Source organism: Lathyrus oleraceus, chromosome 4 (genome assembly GCF_024323335.1).
Source record: "Lathyrus oleraceus cultivar Zhongwan6 chromosome 4, CAAS_Psat_ZW6_1.0, whole genome shotgun sequence".
Lineage (NCBI taxonomy): Eukaryota > Viridiplantae > Streptophyta > Magnoliopsida > Fabales > Fabaceae > Lathyrus > Lathyrus oleraceus.
This window is the reverse complement of record NC_066582.1, coordinates 312,697,043-312,717,794: the sequence shown is the minus strand read 5'-3', so window position 1 is coordinate 312,717,794 and position 20,752 is coordinate 312,697,043. Positions and strand designations below refer to the sequence as shown.

Genomic DNA, 20,752 nt, shown 5'->3' with positions numbered 1-20,752 from the left:
AACTCTTTTTACTTATTCCAGCTTATATATTTTCAAATAATTATTATTCCAAAATAATAATAATTCAATAATTCCAAAATAATAATAATAATAATAATCCAATTATCTAATTAAATTAATAAATATATTATTAACTTAATTTAAATAATTACCATATTATTATCGGGGTGTTACAGCCGTCACCTAATATGGCAATCCCAAAAACTGGGGGGCAGGGGACTCCGACAACAACTTCAGTTGTGACGAATGTCTCGAAAATTCCGAAGTTTTTACAAGACACAAAGTTTTTTCCATTTACAATTTCTCACAATAAGATTGGAGAAGACCAATCATAGAGTACTTGGAAAATCCATTCGAAAACACTGACAGGAAAATTAAGTACAAGGCTTTAAGTTATGTACACCTGGGAGTTTTTGAAGAAAACTCCAAAAGGAATATTGCTCAAGTGTCTTGGAAATACAGAAGCTTACTTGTCCATATCTGAAGTACACAGTGGAGCCTATGGGACATGTAATACCCCAATAAAAATAAGATAATTATTTGATTTAAATTAATATTATATTTATTAATTTAGTTAAATAATTGGAATTATTGGATTATTATTATTATTATTTTGGAATAATAATTATTGGAAAATATATAAGTGTGAAGTAAGGAAAAAGAATCCCATTTGGTAAAAAGAGTTTTACGTGAAACAGAGAAGCGGCTGAAAAGTGGAAAGTGGAGAAAGGGCAAAGAGGAAGAGCAAGGGCAAAGGTTGGAGAAGAGAAAAGCTTGGAGCTTAGAGATTGCCGGATTAACTCAGGTAAGGGGGGTTTATCGTCGTTTAATGGGTATTATGGGTTAGCATGTAATGGGTAGTGATAAGCCGTTGAATTGACCCTAATTGGGATTATGAATGCTGGAAAATTATGTTGGATAAACTGTGTTTAGGCTGTAATTGAATCTGTGTTTGGGTTAGTTGTGAATTTCCGAACGTATAGCTTTTTACGGAATTGGAATCGGAGGTCCGGAAGTCCTCCAACGGCGGAAAATGCGGAGAATTCTGCATTCTGCCTTGTGTTAGCGTAGTTAACACTGTTATGTATTTTGAATAATTGATGTTTTGTCTGCGTTAACCGGTTAACCCAGGGTGTTAACCGGTTAACACTGTTGTGAATACTGAGATATGGCTGATTGTGCTGCGTTAACCGGTTAACCCAGGGCATTAACCGGTTAACACTGTTAAGTTTTGGGCAGGAAGCATGTTTGTGCTGCGTTAACCGGTTAACCCAGGGCGTTAACCGGTTAACACTGTTGCAGAGTGGAAAAATTGTTAATTAAAATGTTGTGTGCCTAATTGATGGTTGCCTATATCGGTGTGTGATATAGTAGGGATTATTTCCCGCTGTTTTGAGCAGTATAGGTATTAGTAGAGTGTGCTAATACTGTGTTTAATTATTTGACATGATATGATGTGTTGATACATGTGTTGATAATGTATGATGGTATGCATAATGTTGTGAATGTGTATGTTATGCATGTGTTGTGAATGGACTGTTTTATGGCTTAGAGAGTGAGCATCGGTCCATTGTGGATTATTGTTGTGATGTTGCATTGCTAGGTGATTAGCGTGCATAATGTGGCCTTTATGGTGGTAGCTAATTCCCATGGTGAGGAATTAGTGATGTTAGTCATTTGGACTGTTTTTGATGTTTGCATGCTAGGTGAATTAGCGTGCATAGCATGGCCCTTGGGGTGGTAGCTAATTCCCATGGTGAGGAATTAGTGATGTGAGTCACTAGGTCTCAAATGAGTGGGACTGGTGAGCTTGGTAGCCGTACCTGGATTTGGTCGGTGAAGTTGAACTATATGTTCACGAATAGTCGGTACCGCATGCATGGAGTCTCATTGCATAATATATGTGTAGTGTATAATATGAATGGATGTATTCCAATGTTATACGTGTGTTGTGTTGGCATTGAGCATGAGTATGAATTGTGTTGATATTGAGTATGATATTTGAGTTGATGTGCCGTTACTGAATGTGTGATACGATTAGGGTGATTAAGGTGTTAAATTACTTAACATGACATTATATTCTATAATTCTTATTATATCGATTGAGGAACTCACCCTTACAACTATTTTTCAGGTAACGAGCAGTGATTGAGTAGAAGCTAATGCTTGGAGTCTAGTGTAGTCTCCTTAGTGGGTCATGCTCTGATAGATGTAACATCGGGAGGGAACATTTTAATTGTGTTGTTGATGTTTGTTGAACCAGTTTACATGTAGTATGTTACATGTTTTGAATGATCGATTTGATCTCTATCCGCTGCGTATTGTGCAATACTTTATGTTTTGAGTTAAATAATGAGCATGACTAAATAGTATGACGAATGGTGCGAAATAAATGTGTGACACCCTTAATTGCATGATTACTCTGATTTATATGTTGTTATTTTAATTTAATATTTGGGGTATTTTAGAAGGGTGTTACATTAGTGGTATCAGAGCATAGTCGGTCGAGTCGAGTCGTAATTATTCTGTTTCCCCTGTACGGGATAGGTGTTGTGTAACCCTATCAGTACTTATTGTTTTAGCTTGTTGGGTTTTCAGAATAGAGATGGCAGGAAGAGGTAGAGACGATGCTGCGATTGCTGAGGCTCTGGGTATGCTAGCTGGAGTACTTGGAGGGAATCCGAATGTTGTGGGAATGGGAGCTGCTCGTCAACTGAGTGAGTTCCAGAAGAACAATCCTCCAATGTTCAAGGGAGCATACGATCCAGATGGCGCTCAGAAGTGGTTGAAGGAGATCGAGAGAATCTTCCGAGTGACTGAGTGTGCCGATAACCAGAAGGTCAGGTTCGGTACGCATATGCTGTCAAAGGAGGCTGATGATTGGTGGGTTGCTACCCGCACTGAGTTGGAAACCGCTGGGAATGCTGAGATCACTTGGGCTGTGTTCAGAGAGAGATTCCTGAGGAAGTACTTTCCAGAGGATGTCAGAGGAAAGAAAGAGATAGAGTTCTTAGAATTGAAGCAGGGTAACAGGTCTGTTACTGAGTATGCTGCTAAGTTCACAGAGCTGTCAAAGTATTACACTCCCTATAATGAGGCTGCTGGAGAATTTTCAAAATGTGTGAAGTTTGAGAACGGGTTACGTCCTGAGATCAAGCAGGCTATTGGGTACCAGCGGATTAGAGTGTTTTCTGATTTGGTGGACTGTTGCAGGATTTTTGAACAGGATTCCAAAGCCAGAGCGGAGAGCTATCAGCAGAGGGTTGATAGGAGAGGCAAGAATCAGAATGATCGTGGGAAACCGTATGCAGCTGGCAAAGGTTTCCAGAGACAGAGTGGGATGAAGAGGCCTAGTGGGGGAGACTCTAGTGCTCCTGCTAAGTGTTACAAATGTGGTCAGGCGGGACATCGTTTCCACGAGTGTACCAGTGCTGAGAAGAAGTGTTTCAAGTGTGGTAAAGGTGGTCATTTGGCTGCAGAGTGCCGGTTGAAGACTCTGACTTGCTTCAACTGTGGAGAGGTGGGTCATATCAGTCCACAGTGTCCTAAGCCAAAGAAGGAGAACCAGTCGGGAGGCAAGGTCTTTGCTTTATCGGGTTCTGAGACTTTTGCAGACGATCGTTTGATCCGAGGTACGTGTTATATTAATGGCTTTCCTCTTGTAGCTATTATTGACACCGGTGCTACTCATTCCTTTATATCTTTGGACTGTGCTGTGAAACTTAAGTTAGAGATATCTGAGATGCATGGAAGTATGGTGATTGATACTCCTGCGAAGGGTTCAGTGACTACTACTTCAGTTTGTTTAAATTGTCCTTTGAGTATTTTTGGTAGAGACTTTGGGATGGACCTAGTGTGTCTTCCACTTGTGCAGATTGATGTTATCTTGGGTATGAACTGGTTGGTGTTTAACCGAGTTTCTATCAACTGTTTTGATAAGACTGTGATATTTCCTGAGATTGAGGAAGGTAAGGATTTGTTTCTATCAGCAAGGCAGGTGAATGAGGAAGTAGCAGGTGGGGCAGAGTTGTTTATGCTGTTAGCGACTTTGGAGGCTAAAGATAAACTGGTGATTGGCGATCTAGCCGTGGTGTGTGATTTTCCTGATGTGTTTCCTGAAGAAGTGAATGAATTGCCGCCAGAGCGTGAAGTTGAATTCTCGATTGATTTGGTACCTGGTACTAGACCGATATCGATGGCTCCGTACCGTATGTCTGCTGTTGAGTTAGCTGAATTGAAGAGTCAACTGGAAGACCTGTTGGATAAGAAATTTATTCGTCCGAGTGTGTCACCGTGGGGTGCGCCAGTGTTATTGGTTAAGAAGAAAGAAGGTACTATGAGGTTGTGTGTGGACTACAGGCAACTGAATAAAGTGACGATCAAGAATCGGTATCCTTTGCCGAGGATTGATGATTTGATGGATCAGTTGGTTGGTGCGAGTGTGTTCAGCAAGATAGATTTGAGATCGGGATATCATCAGATACGTGTGAAAACTGAGGATATTCAGAAGACTGCTTTCAGAACAAGGTATGGACATTATGAGTATTCTGTAATGCCTTTTGGTGTGACTAATGCGCCTGGAGTATTCATGGAGTATATGAATAGGATTTTCCATCCGTACCTAGACAAGTTTATTGTGGTGTTTATTGATGACATTTTGGTGTATTCGAAATCTGAAGAAGAGCATGCTGAGCATTTGAGAGTGGTTTTAGAAGTTCTACGAGAAAAGAAGTTATTTGCTAAACTATCCAAGTGTGAATTTTGGTTAGAGAAGGTTAGTTTTCTTGGTCATGTGATTTCAAGAGGTGGTGTTGTTGTTGATCCTTCTAAGATAGAAGCGGTGTCTAAGTGGGAAGCTCCGAAGTCTGTTGCTGAGATTCGAAGTTTCCATGGATTGGCTGGTTACTATAGGAAATTCATTGAGGGATTTTCTAAGTTGGCGTTACCGTTGACGATGTTGACTAGAAAGGGGCAAGCATTTGTTTGGGACTCAAAATGTGAAGAAGGTTTCCAAGAGTTAAAGAGAAGGTTGACTACTGCTCATATTCTGATATTACCGAGTTCGTCGGAATCATTTGAGGTTTACTGTGATGCGTCATTGTTGGGCTTGGGTGGTGTGTTGATGCAGAATAAGCAGGTTATAGCTTATGCTTCGAGACAGTTGAGGGTTCATGAAAGGAACTACCCGACACACGATTTAGAGTTGGCAGCTGTGGTATTTGTTCTGAAGTTATGGAGGCATTACTTGTACGGGTCAAGATTTGAGGTTTTCAGTGACCATAAGAGTTTAAAGTATTTGTTTGATCAGAAAGAGCTGAATATGAGACAGAGGAGATGGTTAGAGTTTCTGAAGGATTATGACTTTGGTTTGAATTACCATCCGGGTAAAGCAAACGTAGTGGCTGATGCATTGAGTCGGAAATCATTGCGTATGTCTATGTTAATGGTTAAAGAATTAGATTTAATTGAGCAGTTTAGAGACTTGAGTTTGGTGTGTGAGAGTACTCACAATAGTGTTAAATTGGGAATGTTGAAGTTAACGAGTGGTATTCTGGATGAGATTAGAGAGGGTCAGAAATCCGATGTGCTTTTGGTTGATAAGTTGACTTTATTAAATCAAGGTCAAGGTGGTGAATTCAGAGTTGATGAGAATGGTGTTTTGAAATTTGGTAATCGGGTGTGTATTCCGGATGTTACCGAACTTAAGAAGAGTATTCTGGAGGAAGGACATCGTAGTGGCCTGAGTATTCATCCTGGAGCTACGAAGATGTATCATGATTTGAAAAAGTTATTTTGGTGGCCGGGAATGAAAAGAGAAATTGCGAGTTTTGTTTATTCCTGTTTGACTTGTCAGAAGTCAAAGATTGAGCATCAGAAGCCGTCTGGGCTAATGCAACCGTTGGCTATTCCAGAGTGGAAGTGGGATAGTATCAGTATGGATTTTGTTTCGGGTTTACCGAGGACAAGTAGGAATTTTGAAGCTATTTGGGTGATTGTTGATAGATTGACGAAATCGGCTCATTTCATTCCGATCAGAATGGGTTATCCGTTAGAGAGACTAGCTGAGTTGTATATTGAGAAGATTGTAAGTTTGCATGGTATTCCGTCGAGTATTGTTTCGGACAGAGATCCTAGATTTACATCGAAGTTTTGGGAAGGTTTGCAGAGGGCTTTGGGAACTAAGCTGAGATTGAGTTCTGCATATCATCCGCAGACTGATGGTCAGACTGAGAGGACGATTCAGTCACTAGAGGATCTTTTGAGGGCTTGTGTTTTGGAAAAGGGAGGTGCTTGGGATTGTTATTTGCCTTTGATTGAGTTTACCTACAACAATAGTTTTCATTCGAGCATTGGTATGGCACCGTTTGAAGCTTTGTATGGTAGGAGATGTCGGACACCTTTATGTTGGTATGAGTCCGGTGAGAGTGCTGTGGTTGGACCGGAGATTGTTCAACAAACCACGGAAAAGATTAAGATGATTCAGGAGAAGATGAGAATTGCTCAGAGTCGTCAGAAGAGTTATCACGACAAGAGGAGGAAGTCACTTGAGTTTCAAGAGGGAGATCATGTGTTTCTTCGTGTCACTCCGATAACTGGTGTTGGTCGAGCTTTGAAGTCGAAGAAGTTGACACCTCGATTTATTGGTCCTTATCAGATTTTGGAGAGGATAGGGGAGGTAGCCTATCGTATCGCTTTATCGTCGTCGCTTGCGAATTTGCATGAGGTTTTTCATGTGTCTCAGCTGAGGAGGTACATTCATGATCCGTCGCATGTAGTCCAAATAGATGATGTACAGGTGAGAGAAAACCTGACTGTTGAAACATCACCTATGAGGATTGAGGATCGAGAGTTGAAGCAGTTGCGGGGTAAAGAGATTGCCTTGGTGAAGGTAGCTTGGGGAGGACCAGCAGGTGGCAATGTGACTTGGGAACTGGAGAGTCAGATGAAGGAGTCTTATCCGGAGTTATTCGCTTGAGGTATGTTTTCGAGGACGAAAACTCTTTTAGTGGGGGAGAGTTGTAACACCCCAATAAAAATAAGATAATTATTTGATTTAAATTAATATTATATTTATTAATTTAGTTAAATAATTGGAATTATTGGATTATTATTATTATTATTTTGGAATAATAATTATTGGAAAATATATAAGTGTGAAGTAAGGAAAAAGAATCCCATTTGGTAAAAAGAGTTTTACGTGAAACAGAGAAGCGGCTGAAAAGTGGAAAGTGGAGAAAGGGCAAAGAGGAAGAGCAAGGGAAAAGGTTGGAGAAGAGAAAAGCTTGGAGCTTAGAGATTGCCGGATTAACTCAGGTAAGGGGGGTTTATCGTCGTTTAATGGGTATTATGGGTTAGCATGTAATGGGTAGTGATAAGCCGTTGAATTGACCCTAATTGGGATTATGAATGCTGGAAAATTATGTTGGATAAACTGTGTTTAGGCTGTAATTGAATCTGTGTTTGGGTTAGTTGTGAATTTCCGAACGTATAGCTTTTTACGGAATTGGAATCGGAGGTCCGGAAGTCCTCCAACGGCGGAAAATGCGGAGAATTCTGCATTCTGCCTTGTGTTAGCGCAGTTAACACTGTTATGTATTTTGAATAATTGTTGTTTTGTCTGCGTTAACCGGTTAACCCAGGGTGTTAACCGGTTAACACTGTTGTGAATGCTGAGATATGGCTGATTGTGCTGCGTTAACCGGTTAACCCAGGGCGTTAACCGGTTAACACTGTTAAGTTTTGGGCAGGAAGCATGTTTGTGCTGCGTTAACCGGTTAACCCAGGGCGTTAACCGGTTAACACTGTTGCAGAGTGGAAAAATTGTTAATTAAAATGTTGTGTGCCTAATTGATGGTTGCCTATATCGGTGTGTGATATAGTAGGGATTATTTCCCGCTGTTTTGAGCAGTATAGGTATTAGTAGAGTGTGCTAATACTGTGTTTAATTATTTGACATGATATGATGTGTTGATACATGTGTTGATAATGTATGATGGTATGCATAATGTTGTGAATGTGTATGTTATGCATGTGTTGTGAATGGACTGTTTTATGGCTTAGAGAGTGAGCATCGGTCCATTGTGGATTATTGTTGTGATGTTGCATTGCTAGGTGATTAGCGTGCATAATGTGGCCTTTATGGTGGTAGCTAATTCCCATGGTGAGGAATTAGTGATGTTAGTCATTTGGACTGTTTTTGATGTTTGCATGCTAGGTGAATTAGCGTGCATAGCATGGCCCTTGGGGTGGTAGCTAATTCCCATGGTGAGGAATTAGTGATGTGAGTCACTAGGTCTCAAATGAGTGGGACTGGTGAGCTTGGTAGCCGTACCTGGATTTGGTCGGTGAAGTTGAACTATATGTTCACGAATAGTCGGTACCGCATGCATGGAGTCTCATTGCATAATATATGTGTAGTGTATAATATGAATGGATGTATTCCAATGTTATACGTGTGTTGTGTTGGCATTGAGCATGAGTATGAATTGTGTTGATATTGAGTATGATATTTGAGTTGATGTGCCGTTACTGAATGTGTGATACGATTAGGGTGATTAAGGTGTTAAATTACTTAACATGACATTATATTCTATAATGCTTATTATATCGATTGAGGAACTCACCCTTACAACTATTTTTCAGGTAACGAGCAGTGATTGAGTAGAAGCTAATGCTTGGAGTCTAGTGTAGTCTCCTTAGTGGGTCATGCTCTGATAGATGTAACATCGGGAGGGAACATTTTAATTGTGTTGTTGATGTTTGTTGAACCAGTTTACATGTAGTATGTTACATGTTTTGAATGATCGATTTGATCTCTATCCGCTGCGTATTGTGCAATAGTTTATGTTTTGAGTTAAATAATGAGCATGACTAAATAGTATGACGAATGGTGCGAAATAAATGTGTGACACCCTTAATTGCATGATTACTCTGATTTATATGTTGTTATTTTAATTTAATATTTGGGGTATTTTAGAAGGGTGTTACAGGACACACCAAGCAGGTCATAAGATGAAATGGCTTATATTCCAACAAGGGTACCAAGAATGTCTGATGCATACGAGCGTCTAACACGTACCAGCAAGTGAGCTGCATGCAATTATCAAGCCTTGGCCTTTTCGAGGGTGGGCGTTAGATGTCATCAATGAAATTCGACCGGTCTCATCGAAACAACAAAAGTTTATCATGATCAAAATAGACTACTTTACAAAATGGATAGAAGTTATCCCTTTGGTGAAAGTGTATCAAGAGGCTATGATCGAATTCATTCAAAACACACATTGTATATAGGTTTGGGATTCCCTAAATCATTACCACAGATCAAGGTTCCGTTTTTGTGGGATAAAATATGCAAGAATTTGCCATCGAAACAGGTCTCAAGTTGGTGACTTCTACGCCTTATTATGCCCAAGCAAATGACCAAGTCAAGGCATCCAACAAAGTGATAATTATTTTAATCAGAAAACATGTTTCCAATAAACCTAAGAATTAGCATAAGACACTAGACCAAATTTTGTGGGCTTGTCGAACATCCCTAAAAGAGACGACGAATTCAACGCCTTTTCGTTTGACATTTAGGCACGATGTTATGTTATCAACAGAGATCTGTTTACAATCATTCAGGGTGCAACACCAGAACGATATCCAGTCGGAACAGTATTGGGAATTATTGTTCAACGAACTAACTGACTTAGACGAAGAGAGGTTGGCTGCAATGGACGTGTTGATACAACAAAGACACATGTGCCCAGAGTGTACAACAGAAGGGTTAAAACGAAAACCTTTGCAGTAAATGATTATGTTTGGAAAGTAATTCTACCTATGGATCGAAGAGATCGAACCTTAGGAAAATGGTCTCCAAAATGGGAGGGTCCATTTCAAATAATTCGAACGTTTACGAGCAATGCCTACAAAATTTAGGAGCTGGGCATGGATCGAAGGATCTTAAGGGTAAATGGGAAATATTGGAAAAAAAATATAAATATATGTTACAAGCGATTCAAATCCAAACATAGTGAAAATATTCATTAATTGTTTAAAAATGCCAAGATGGCATACAAAGTGGTACACCGACCTTACTATGGCCTCTACAAAAAGAAAAGTCAAGTAGGAAATCTAGATTTAAAGTCCTCAAAAAAGGTCGTCTCATGACCGATTCGGATGTCAATAAGGCTTTTCTTCCCCCGTAGCTGCTTAGTACTGACTTCGATCTTAAGGGCCTTTTCGCCATGTGAAATCCCTTTCAAAACTTCATGGTCGATGACATCCTGAGTAGGAAGAGGTTCAGCCATATCCAAAGAATCTTTTTGCGCTTCCACTTCAGCAATCTTCTTATTAAGTTCGGCTATTTGAGCTTGGTAGTCCAAAATTTGTTGATCGAAGGCTTGTTATTGGCTGAGACGCTCTTGTTTATTGGCCTCAAAGTCATTGAGCTTCTTCTCACATGCTTCACTAAAATCCCACTCAAGCCTCATCTCATTGATCTTGGTCTTGATTTGAAAATCAGCATTTTGACGAAGGGAAAGATCCTTGACCAGTTGGGTGAAGAAAGCTTCGAACTTAGTCAAGTATTTGAAAATCGAGGCAGGAAGCTCATGAAGGGCAAGTTCGTCGAGAATCTTAAAGATGTCGCGCTCCAGACCTTCTTATTCTTCGAGGATAGTTAAGAATCCTCGCTCAAATAGATGATCTTTTAGCTGTTGAAGTTTGAGTATGACGGTGGTATCCATCTCTGGCAAAGGTACAACAGTCAAAGAAGAAGGCAAAGCCTCAGTCGAAACTTGACAAAGTTGCTGCAACTTCCTCAAATCTTTTGCCGAATTCTGTTGCTTCATAGCCAAAACCTCTTCCGGAGTTAAAATACTAGTAGAGATTCATTTTCCAGCAACAATCGAAGGGGCTTAAGTTTATTATGCAGCGAGATGTTGTTGAGCCTCAGGCGATACGCTTTGAAATCCGTCTTGTCTTTGACGGATCAAGATAGCCTCAACTGCTTGATTATTGACCCTTGCTTCAACTACAGGCTCAGCTGGAGTCAAATCGGCCACATGTTCCTAGAATTAAGAAGTCATAACCCACATCGGAGAATAAGTTTGTGACTTGGTAAAACAAAGAGAGACAAATACCTGAGAAGCCACATGTGGTGGAGAAACAAGAGGAATTCTCTCTGGACCATGAGGGGAAAATACCTCACTAAGATCATCTGGAACCACGATCTTCGTGGTTGAAGGAGCGACTCTTGAGGGGGGTTTCTTGGCTTGGACTTTCATTTTTCGTGTCGGAGTAGGTGGAGTAGTCGGTGGCACTTTCGATGTTGGAAAGATATATGAATGCAAACTGCCATCGGAGTCTTCATTATCGATCAAAGGCACCTCTTCAGGAACCTGAGTCATAAGACAAGTGAGAAGGTGAGGAAATTGTTAAAAAAACAAAGCCTCATGAAACACTGACACTAAGTACCTTCGACTTCGGAGTCAATGGCGCCCTTTTCCTTTTGGAAGGTTTTCCAGGGGTTGGTTCAGTTGTTGGAACCCTTTTTTGACCCTAACAACAGAGAAAAGGAATGGTTATTTTTTTCTCTATATAAAGAAAGGAAAGCTGAAAAAATAGTGGTTACCTTTTTTGTTGGGACTTCGTTAGTGTTGGTAATTTGGATTATTATGTCGGGAGCATTAGTAGACGGTGGTAGAGGAGGAATTTCTCCAGTGAGAGTGGAAAAGGCATCAATCATATATTGAAGAAAAAGATCACTAGAAAAATCATGATGTTGGTAGTCGGCCCACCATTCGTCGAAGTCGACGGTAGTCAAAAAAGATTGTCGGAACTTAAACACGGATAGTTCAAGGCGTTGAGTGGACTTGTGGAAACACAAGCAAGCTTTATGGTCATCAGCGTTTAATGATCGACTAGACCATACGATGTCAGTCGAATGTGACACCAAAGGTTTCGGTAACATTTGACTAAGGCCGAATTGGTGAGCCACCAAGTTGGGTTGGTAACTCATTACCCCTTTGACCCCGCTTTGATCCTAAAGGATAGCAGCGTAGGGGTCAAAAACTCCTTCCACACAACACTTGATTGCGCTGCAGCTAGAGGGGAGTCACCTAGGAAAGGATTCTTAAACCATTTTGGGCCAAAGCTTCAGTCCAAGAATGGAGCCATACTTGGAGTAAAGTTGTCGGCCTCGATGAACATGTTGAGGTACTTCATGAAAAGATGTTTTTTGGGGGGTTTCTTCGCATGTCATAGGGGAAAGTCTTTCTCCTTCGACGGATCGATCCTCTTTTAAACGCATTATGCGCTCCGACACTGGGTAACCCAACTGATATTCAAAAGTGGCATTCAACTAGTGTGGCAAAAGCCACATAGGAACTGGCAAGTTCAAGGCCTTGGAAGTCGAATGGAGGTATTTTAATTTAAAGGTTGCGAGCCCCATGGAGTGGGACAAAGAAGCCAGCAAAAGCTTACCTAGAGAGACCTGTCGACCTTCGTGGATTTGGATCGCCAGACTTATGTAACTTTTGGCTATCTATAAAGAGCCAAGACATAATATGAAAGCCATAATGTTAGAAAAGCAATATGTTATTCGTCATAAACTTCGACATAATCCTTGTTGTGGTGATCTTCGATGTAGTTTTGGAGGCTAGCACGACTGAACGAAAAAGTGGTCTTTGTCGGAAGTGTGGGGTCGAAAGTTTCACCCAATGGCGACAAGCCTGTAATAGCCGCCACATTGAAGAGAGTTGGAATCAACATGCCACATGGAAGCTGGAAAGTATTTGTCGAACCTTCCGAAAAATACATCGAAGCCAGTAGCATACAAGGGTTGATTCGGTGAGCATGCCTTGAAATCTGGATAGCGTCGAAGATCCCCGTACTCCTCCACTGGTCTTGGCATTTTCGTTGGACTTTGTTAAGACAAGCTAAGTAATCTTTGTTGCATGGGGAAGGCATCGACCTGAAGACTCTTGCCTTTAGGTCCATGAATCTAACGTCGAGGGTTCCATCTTTTTTAAAAGCTGGAGGGGCAGCAGGATTGTAACCAGGAAAATAGCCTTGAACCATTTTTGGGTTAGTTTTGGTGTCTGGGTAAGGTCTGTGAAATGCAACAAGTTTGTCGTCAATGACAAATGGAATAAGCATCTGGCGTTGCCAGATTTTTACCACTGCCTCATCAGCAGAAGTGGGTTGAGGAATAGATTTCGTACTTTCCATTGCAGTAAGTTAAAATACAGTGAGGTTGCTGCCGATGTTAAAGGTGATAGCATTTTTGGTACGAGTAGAGGAAGTCATTGCTATGAAAGATGAAGAAAAATTTTGGTAAGAATAAGGTTGTTGTGAGAAATTACAGAAAGGATGTGCAGATGGAGAAATAGAAAGAGAATGTTGAAGGCGGAAAATGGTTATTTATAGGCAAACCAAGTGACAATCAAGCGTCAGTCGATTGACAGTTTTCCGACTAGGAGGTAGTGGGAAAGTTAGTAGCTTTAGTTGAGATCCCACGACATAGGAAGTAGCTCATAATGATGATAGTTTTTCTGGGAAATCACAGTGCAGGAAAATCATCATTGCATACAAAAACATCATTAACGATTAGATGGCCAACCGAAATTTGGAAATTCAAAAGTCAAGTTTCTCAATAGAAGCGCCTCAGTCGAAACTGGCCTTTTGGGGGGGGGGGGCAATTTGTTAGCTGGCAAATTCCGACCTGAATAGCATGAAGCCAGGTCGACCAATAGGAGGTCGAAAGTGGAATCGACGAAAGGGGGAAACCAAGAAGGTTGGGCTGACAAAGGAGATGAGTCTATCGAAGTCGAAGGCAAGCTTACCATAATGGGAATTGATCATGGGAAGCAGAAAGTGGGAAGTTACCAGCAACGTGGGTGACAGGTTCCGACACGTGACGCATCGTGAATGGATCATAACCTCCTAACAGTTATTTCTTATTACTATTTAAGTAGATGTAATTTTCATTTCAAGGGGTGGCATTTTTAACATTGCAATAGGAATATACTTGAAGTATCAAACGTTTAACAGACAAAAGTTAACTTCCTGCAAAAATATACTTCTGCTTCCACCTTTATTTTCAAGTCATTTAACTTGTCAAGTTATTTTCATTCGCTTCGTTCATTTACATATGTATCTTGTCTTTTATTTTTCCTTACTTTTACTGCATTTCTACTTTCCAAAACATTTCACTTATTGTTCAAGTATTCCAAACACTTTACCAACAAAACCACCATATAATTAACACACATCGATTTAGGACTTTGTAGTCGGTCCTGCAAGTAAACCTCGATAGGAAGACTAGAGATTGTTGCGTAAACAATATCTCAATTGAAAGATGGTCACATTAAAGGAGACTGAACAAAACACATTTCTCCATGGTTATTTTTCACTCATGATCTTCATAAGAATGGTGGTATAAACATCCAACAAATCCGTTCATGTGATAATCTTGCAGACCTTTTCACAAAGTCACTTTCAAGTAGAATTTTTAATCAACTAGCACAAAAGATTGGTCTTCATCGTCGGAGAAATATTCGTTCAGCTGAGGGGGAGAAATGAATTTATCTTAAAACGATATTGTATTATTTTTTCTTCACTAGATTTTTCTCAATTGATTTTTTCTAATAAGGTTTTAACTAAGCATATACAAAACAAACATCCAAAGAAGACTCTTATGAATAATTGAATGTTTGTCTCTCAATAATCTCATTCATTTTATAATAAATTATATTTATTGCATTGTCTATATAAAATAAGGGTAATCCTAACTTGTGTCCTAAGGGTATAAGTTAAGAGATAAATAAAATAAAAAAATCTTGAAAATTGTACGGTCAATTTAATAGTACAAGTTTATAATTAAGGATTCTATTATTTTTTTCAATAAAAAAATTCTATTCGTGGATTTTTTAACTTATGCCCTTTAAACACAAGTTAACATTATCCATAAAATAAAATAAATAAACTATTGTCAATAATATCTATGTTCTCTTTTATCTTCTTTCTCTTTATTTTATAACACTAATGAATATATATTATTTATATTCCGGTAACAGTAACAAAGGAATCCTTTGAATCTTAATAAGGACCGCAAATAACTCATTAATTGGAGCCATTTAAGTGTGTCACTGAATTCACTAAGATAAATGCTAATTGATGAATGAGAACAATTATTGCAAAATATTCCAGAATATCAAATCCCCAAATCTTATTAGGCCCCCTAAGCACATGTAGGTGTTGACAGTTAAATAACTAGAAAATTCTAGATAATCAAGATGCAATCTAAAAGATAAGTTCTAATTTAAATTAAATTTTTCAACGTTTACAGAAAAACGACAAAAAGAATTTTCTTCAATTTTTTATTTATAAAAAGACTACGACAAATGTTCATCTTAATATAAAATTGATAAATTTATTTTTCTATTATAATATTTCTGCTACAAGCTATCTTTAGACGTAGTCAAATAATAGGATTTTTTTAATTATCAAATTAAGTTTAAGTAAATAAAGGAATATTCTTTTTTTTGGTGGTTATGCTTGTATGTGTGAATAATTACACATCATGTTCATGTAAAAGCCCAAAAGTACCCATTTGAGGTCTTTAAGGAAGATTCAGAAATATAATAATCAAAAAGGAAGATTCAGTTAACATTTTTTTACTTCCCACTAATTTTGAAGCAAATAGTAAATGTTACTATTAAGCACTCAACAGCATTTAAGATTATTTTTTTTGAGTTTAGAGATCCTGAATTCGATCGGTCTTAGCCACTCAGCACTGTTAAGAGCATGTTGATTCAATTTGTTTAAAATAATTACTATAATATTATATTTTTTAATAAAAAATAAATAAATTGTTTTTAATTTTCAATGAAAAATTAATTTAAGCAATTATAATTTAAATGTTATTTTAATATCAAATCCTTTTATAATAAATTTTTTTATATTAAAATTTTAAAAAGTTATTTAAATTTGAAGTTATTTTATAAAATTATGTTTTAATTTTAGGTTTAATTGCAATTTTAATCTTCTATTTTATTTTATTTTTTTCAATTTTAAAAATCACAATTTTAATTAATTTTTTTTTTAGTTTTATATTAGATAGATTTTTATCATTTCTGGGACTAAAATCCAACACAAAAATTTAAAAAATAACCAAAATTTTAATTTCTAAAATAAAGAAATCAATAAAAAATGTAAAATAAGAAGATCAAAATTACAATTAAAATTAATTTTTAATAATATATATTTATATTATAAAATATATAAAAAAATTAATTTTAAACATATTAATTAATTTTATATTTTAAAAAATATTTTTACTAAAATTACAAAAAAAATTGTTATGAGTATAAACAAAACAATAGAAGATTAAGAGTTTAAAAAAATATGTTCCTTTTGAAAATACTTGTATTTAATACACTGAAAATAAAAATTATTAATTTAAAATCTTTATAAGATGACCCTTAAGACACTCTTAAACTTTGTTATTTTTATAAAATAAAATAAATGGACTCTAAATCTGTTGAACCGAACTTTCTTTAACTCACGCGATTAGTTTTTCAATTTATCTCTACGATTGCGATATATTGTATTTAACATTATTTTATCTTTATTAAGTACATTAATCAACTGTATTAAAGTTGGGTGTGATTTGGTGAATAATACTATTGTGTGAGGTACCTACCTACCTTTGAATATTTCCCTTACTTCTTGGGAAAATCATATACAGAACAGAAATGGTAAACCATAAAGAAGACAAGAGATAAAAAAACATTTTGTGCTTACACAAATTCAGCACACACTGCAACATTGTACAAACCTTATCTCCTTTCTCACACACACTGCTTCTCCTCTCTAAGTGCTTTTTGCTGTTTTATCAATCTGAGCCGGACACAAATTTGTCTCTCAAAATAAATTCTTGTCTCTTTCTTCTCCCATCTCTGACACACCCTTCAACACTGTTTTTTATTCCTTTAAAAAAAATTACTAATAAATAAACTCTTTCTTTTGTTTGTTTTCAAATAATATAATAACATAGAGGGAACATCAATGTGAGTGATTGTACTGATTCTTTCTTATCTACTCCAACACACTCCAATCCAAAAAAAAATTGGCATTGCACACTTCCTAGTTCTTTGACTAGTCTTCTGATTCTGCATAGTTTAAATGCCTCTAAATTTATTGAATTGGTCTTTTTGTTGCCTCACAGACACACTGGGGGCAATCTCATCACAGATTTTATTTTTAAATTTCAAATTTGAGACCAATATTAACGCAAGAAGAACTAATATTTTAATATTTTTCATAATTTTTTGTTTTGAATTAAAAATATATTACAATTTTTTGTCTTTTTTTTGTTTTAGATTAAAAATATGGTCGTTAAACTTATCTTTTTTCTTAATAAAATCTTTATAAAATTTAAGAGTTTCCTTTTTCTGGTGAATTCCATAATTTTCTGTATATTATATTGATATTCCGTAATAATGTAGAGATGTATAAGAATGTGTGAAAATTGAAATTCTGCATTTTTTGTGTTGGGGAATTAATTTGTTGAAGAAAGCATGTTCAAGCTTTTAATTAGTTTAGTTCCTTGATTTAGTGACAGAATCTAACACAAACAACTATTTGTAACAAATAAACTCTAGATAAAGAGAATTTAAGGTCATTATTAACTATTATGAATGCTTAAAGAGGCTAATCAATAATTGACACTAGATGTACCCACAAAGTATAGAAAATAATTGGTGACAATTTTTTTTTCAAGAATAATCCTCTTATTCACTCAGTGAAACAGGATAATTCTGCTTTTTTTTTAACTTTATATAATTAACTTGGCTATGATTTGTTTGTTAGATATTAGTATAATAGTGGAATTGTTAAGGAAAAAAGTTGTTATACTTTTTCTCAAAAAACAATAGAAAAAGAAAGGTGTTACGAAGTGATGTCTTTTGTTGTTTCCTTTATACACCAAATAAGCCACATTAGACTTGACAAAACCAATAGATCATGATGGTACTATAAAGTTAATAAATAATTAATAATAATAATAAAAATTGTAATTTTACTGGATAATTATAATGATAATAGTAATAATGATAATTAAAAAGAAAGACAAAAGAGCTTTCTTTCAAACAGAAATTGCTTTTTACACTGGCTAGGTTCACTATGCAACAAGTTACTAACAACAACAAAAGAAGTTTAGACATGGAAAATAACCTAAAAAAAAAGTGATTAAATTTTCTTCTTCTTCTTCTCCCTAACATAATGGCCTTAAAAAACAGTTCACATGAACTGCTAAGAAAAGCTACTAAGTACCAACCACATTAATATAATAATGCAGCTTATTATAATAATTCAATTTTCAATTCTGATTGATCCATTGTTTGTGACCAGGAACCCATTTTGGACATTTGGGACTAAAATAACTTGACATTACCTTTGAGTTCAAGAGTTCAACAACAGGTTCAAACTTGACACACCTTGGTGTCTTGTACTGATTAATTGAAGCACCTAAACTAATGGCATAATCCATTAGTTTATCAAAAGTGCCCTGTTCGACGATCTTTATCTCGAGCGGGCCGATCGATTTGTCCGAGACACGGCCCTGTCGATACACGCTGTTTAGTGACTCTTCAATTGTTAAGCAGCAATCTTCAAAAACACAAGGTGGAATTTGTGTTGATTTGTTCAGTGTGAGTTCCCAGTATAGGACATAGTGTCCTGGAATTGTTGTTGTGTCTGCATAGCTTGTGTATTCCGACACCGTTGCGCCGAATGGTACTAAATGTGTCACAGCATTTGCCATCGCATTCTGAAGCTCAACCTCGTCGGTTTTGTCTGCATCAATGCTCAATACAACGTTTTTTCTGCATACAAAGTTGAACTGTGGTGCTTTGTTCTTGAATCCAGCTACCTTCAGCACATCACCAACTCTATAACGGTATAGTCCTAAAAGAAGAAAAAATGATAATTTGTTTCATAAACATATCAAAAAATCACAACATAATATATAACGGTTAAGATGAAATTGAATGTCTTACCAGCATAAGTAGTGACAACAAGTTCATACTCTTGACCGAGTTTGACATCAACAAGTTCAACGAGTTCTTTCTGTTCTTTCTCGTTAAGGGATCTAGGTGTGTGAAGAGAACCAGTGACACCATTGGTTCTATTAACAGGCAAAAACTCATAGTAACACATGGTGGGAATAAGTGTATAAGAAACTTCACTAGGTTTACAAAGAGGGTTAAGATTGACACCAAAGTAACATTCACTAGAAGCATACATAGTGCAAACAAGTGGTAAACCATTGCTATAATGATCCAAAATAGGAATATACTGTGACATTGTTCCTGTGACAATAACATCCACATACTTAGTATTAGGCCACAACCTAGTAATAATCCCCTGCCAAGAACTCTTACTACACTCATTTTGAATAAAATCAGCAAGCTTAGGATCAGGTTTAAGGATTTTCATCACAGAATCTCTCACTGTTATGTCAGTGATCAAAGAGTTAACTGTCCCTGTTCTAATATCATTTGAAAGAAGGGTCCAGTGTTTTTCAAGAAACCTAATAGCCCTTATGAAACCAGAGGCAAAAACAGCACCAACCCTTAGAACCTCTTTGTTTTGGCAAAGACCACAAAGGAGTTGAGAATACATGCTTTGATATGAATCAGGACAGAGCACAGTTTCATTTGGGCTTGTGTAGTTTGTGTAAGGGTCATAAGGTCTATCTCTAAAATAGGAACTTTTGTAGTAGCTTGTTAAAACAGGCCTAGCTACAATTCCACCAGGTGTTGTAGCCTCAGATTTTATAAACATTAGGTACATTCCTTTCCCTTTTTCTAATCCAGGAACAAACTCACTCATCACTGGCATCAATAAACTATACAACAAACTTCTCCTTCCTAACTCCTCTTCAATTGTTGGCATAAGTTTTCTCTCACCACCAGATGTACCAGAACTGCAACCAAAACAAAAAAATAACTCCATCAATATATTTCTACAAATTACATGTTACATCTTAGAGAGACAAAGAAAAAAAGATGGACCTTGTGAGAAACTCTGAAATGGGTTTGGAGCAAAGGATGGGAGAGGTGTCACCATTTGCGATGCGTTCGATATCGGGTTGAATATCTTCGTATGAGATAACAGGTAAGAGTTTTTTGAAGGTATCACGGTTTGTGTTACCGTTGAGATTGTACCGTTTGAGATACTCAACGTTTGCATTGCGAGAGAGGATTTCTGAGAGGACTTGTTCTTGGACATGGTCGGGTTTTGAGGTAACATCCTCAATGAAGTCGAGGATTTTTTTGTTCTGTTCAACAAGGTTGTAGCCTCTAGGTGCTTCAGGCATGGTTGTGTGTTGTTGTGAAATGTGTGTTTTTGTTTTGTTGGGAGAGAGAAAAAGAGAGATGAATTTAAGTATAGGAAACTTGTTGAGATTGGAAGGAAAGAAGAGAGAGTGTGTTTGGGCGTGAGTTGAAAACATGAGAGATGATGTATATATAGAGGCACTAGCACATGTCAAGCTGGGTTTGTTTTCTCATTAGGGATAAAAGAGTAAATGCATTGATCAAAATGGAGGGCGAAATTGGAAATATAAAACCCTTTTTATATCAACTTTTTGTTTTCTTATTTTTTATAAAATCTAATCTATAAATTTTATATTATGTCAAACCATATACGACTTCCATGCATTTATGGTCAGGCTAGCTACATGCTCCTCACCAAGTCAAGC

General features: G+C 37.1%; 1 protein-coding gene across 1 annotated transcript; it reads right to left on the bottom strand.

The window, feature by feature from the left end:
* Nucleotides 1–18,047: 18,047 nt before the first annotated feature.
* On the bottom strand, nucleotides 18,048–20,507 carry LOC127075274 (indole-3-acetic acid-amido synthetase GH3.6). The gene is made up of 3 exons (XM_051016765.1): nucleotides 20,064–20,507; nucleotides 19,047–19,975; nucleotides 18,048–18,954 (listed from the first exon to the last, which is right to left on the bottom strand). Exons 1-3 carry the CDS (start codon nucleotides 20,501–20,503, stop codon nucleotides 18,368–18,370), a joined length of 1,956 nt encoding a protein of 651 aa, XP_050872722.1. The 5' UTR covers nucleotides 20,504–20,507; the 3' UTR covers nucleotides 18,048–18,367.
* Nucleotides 20,508–20,752: the final 245 nt, after the last annotated feature.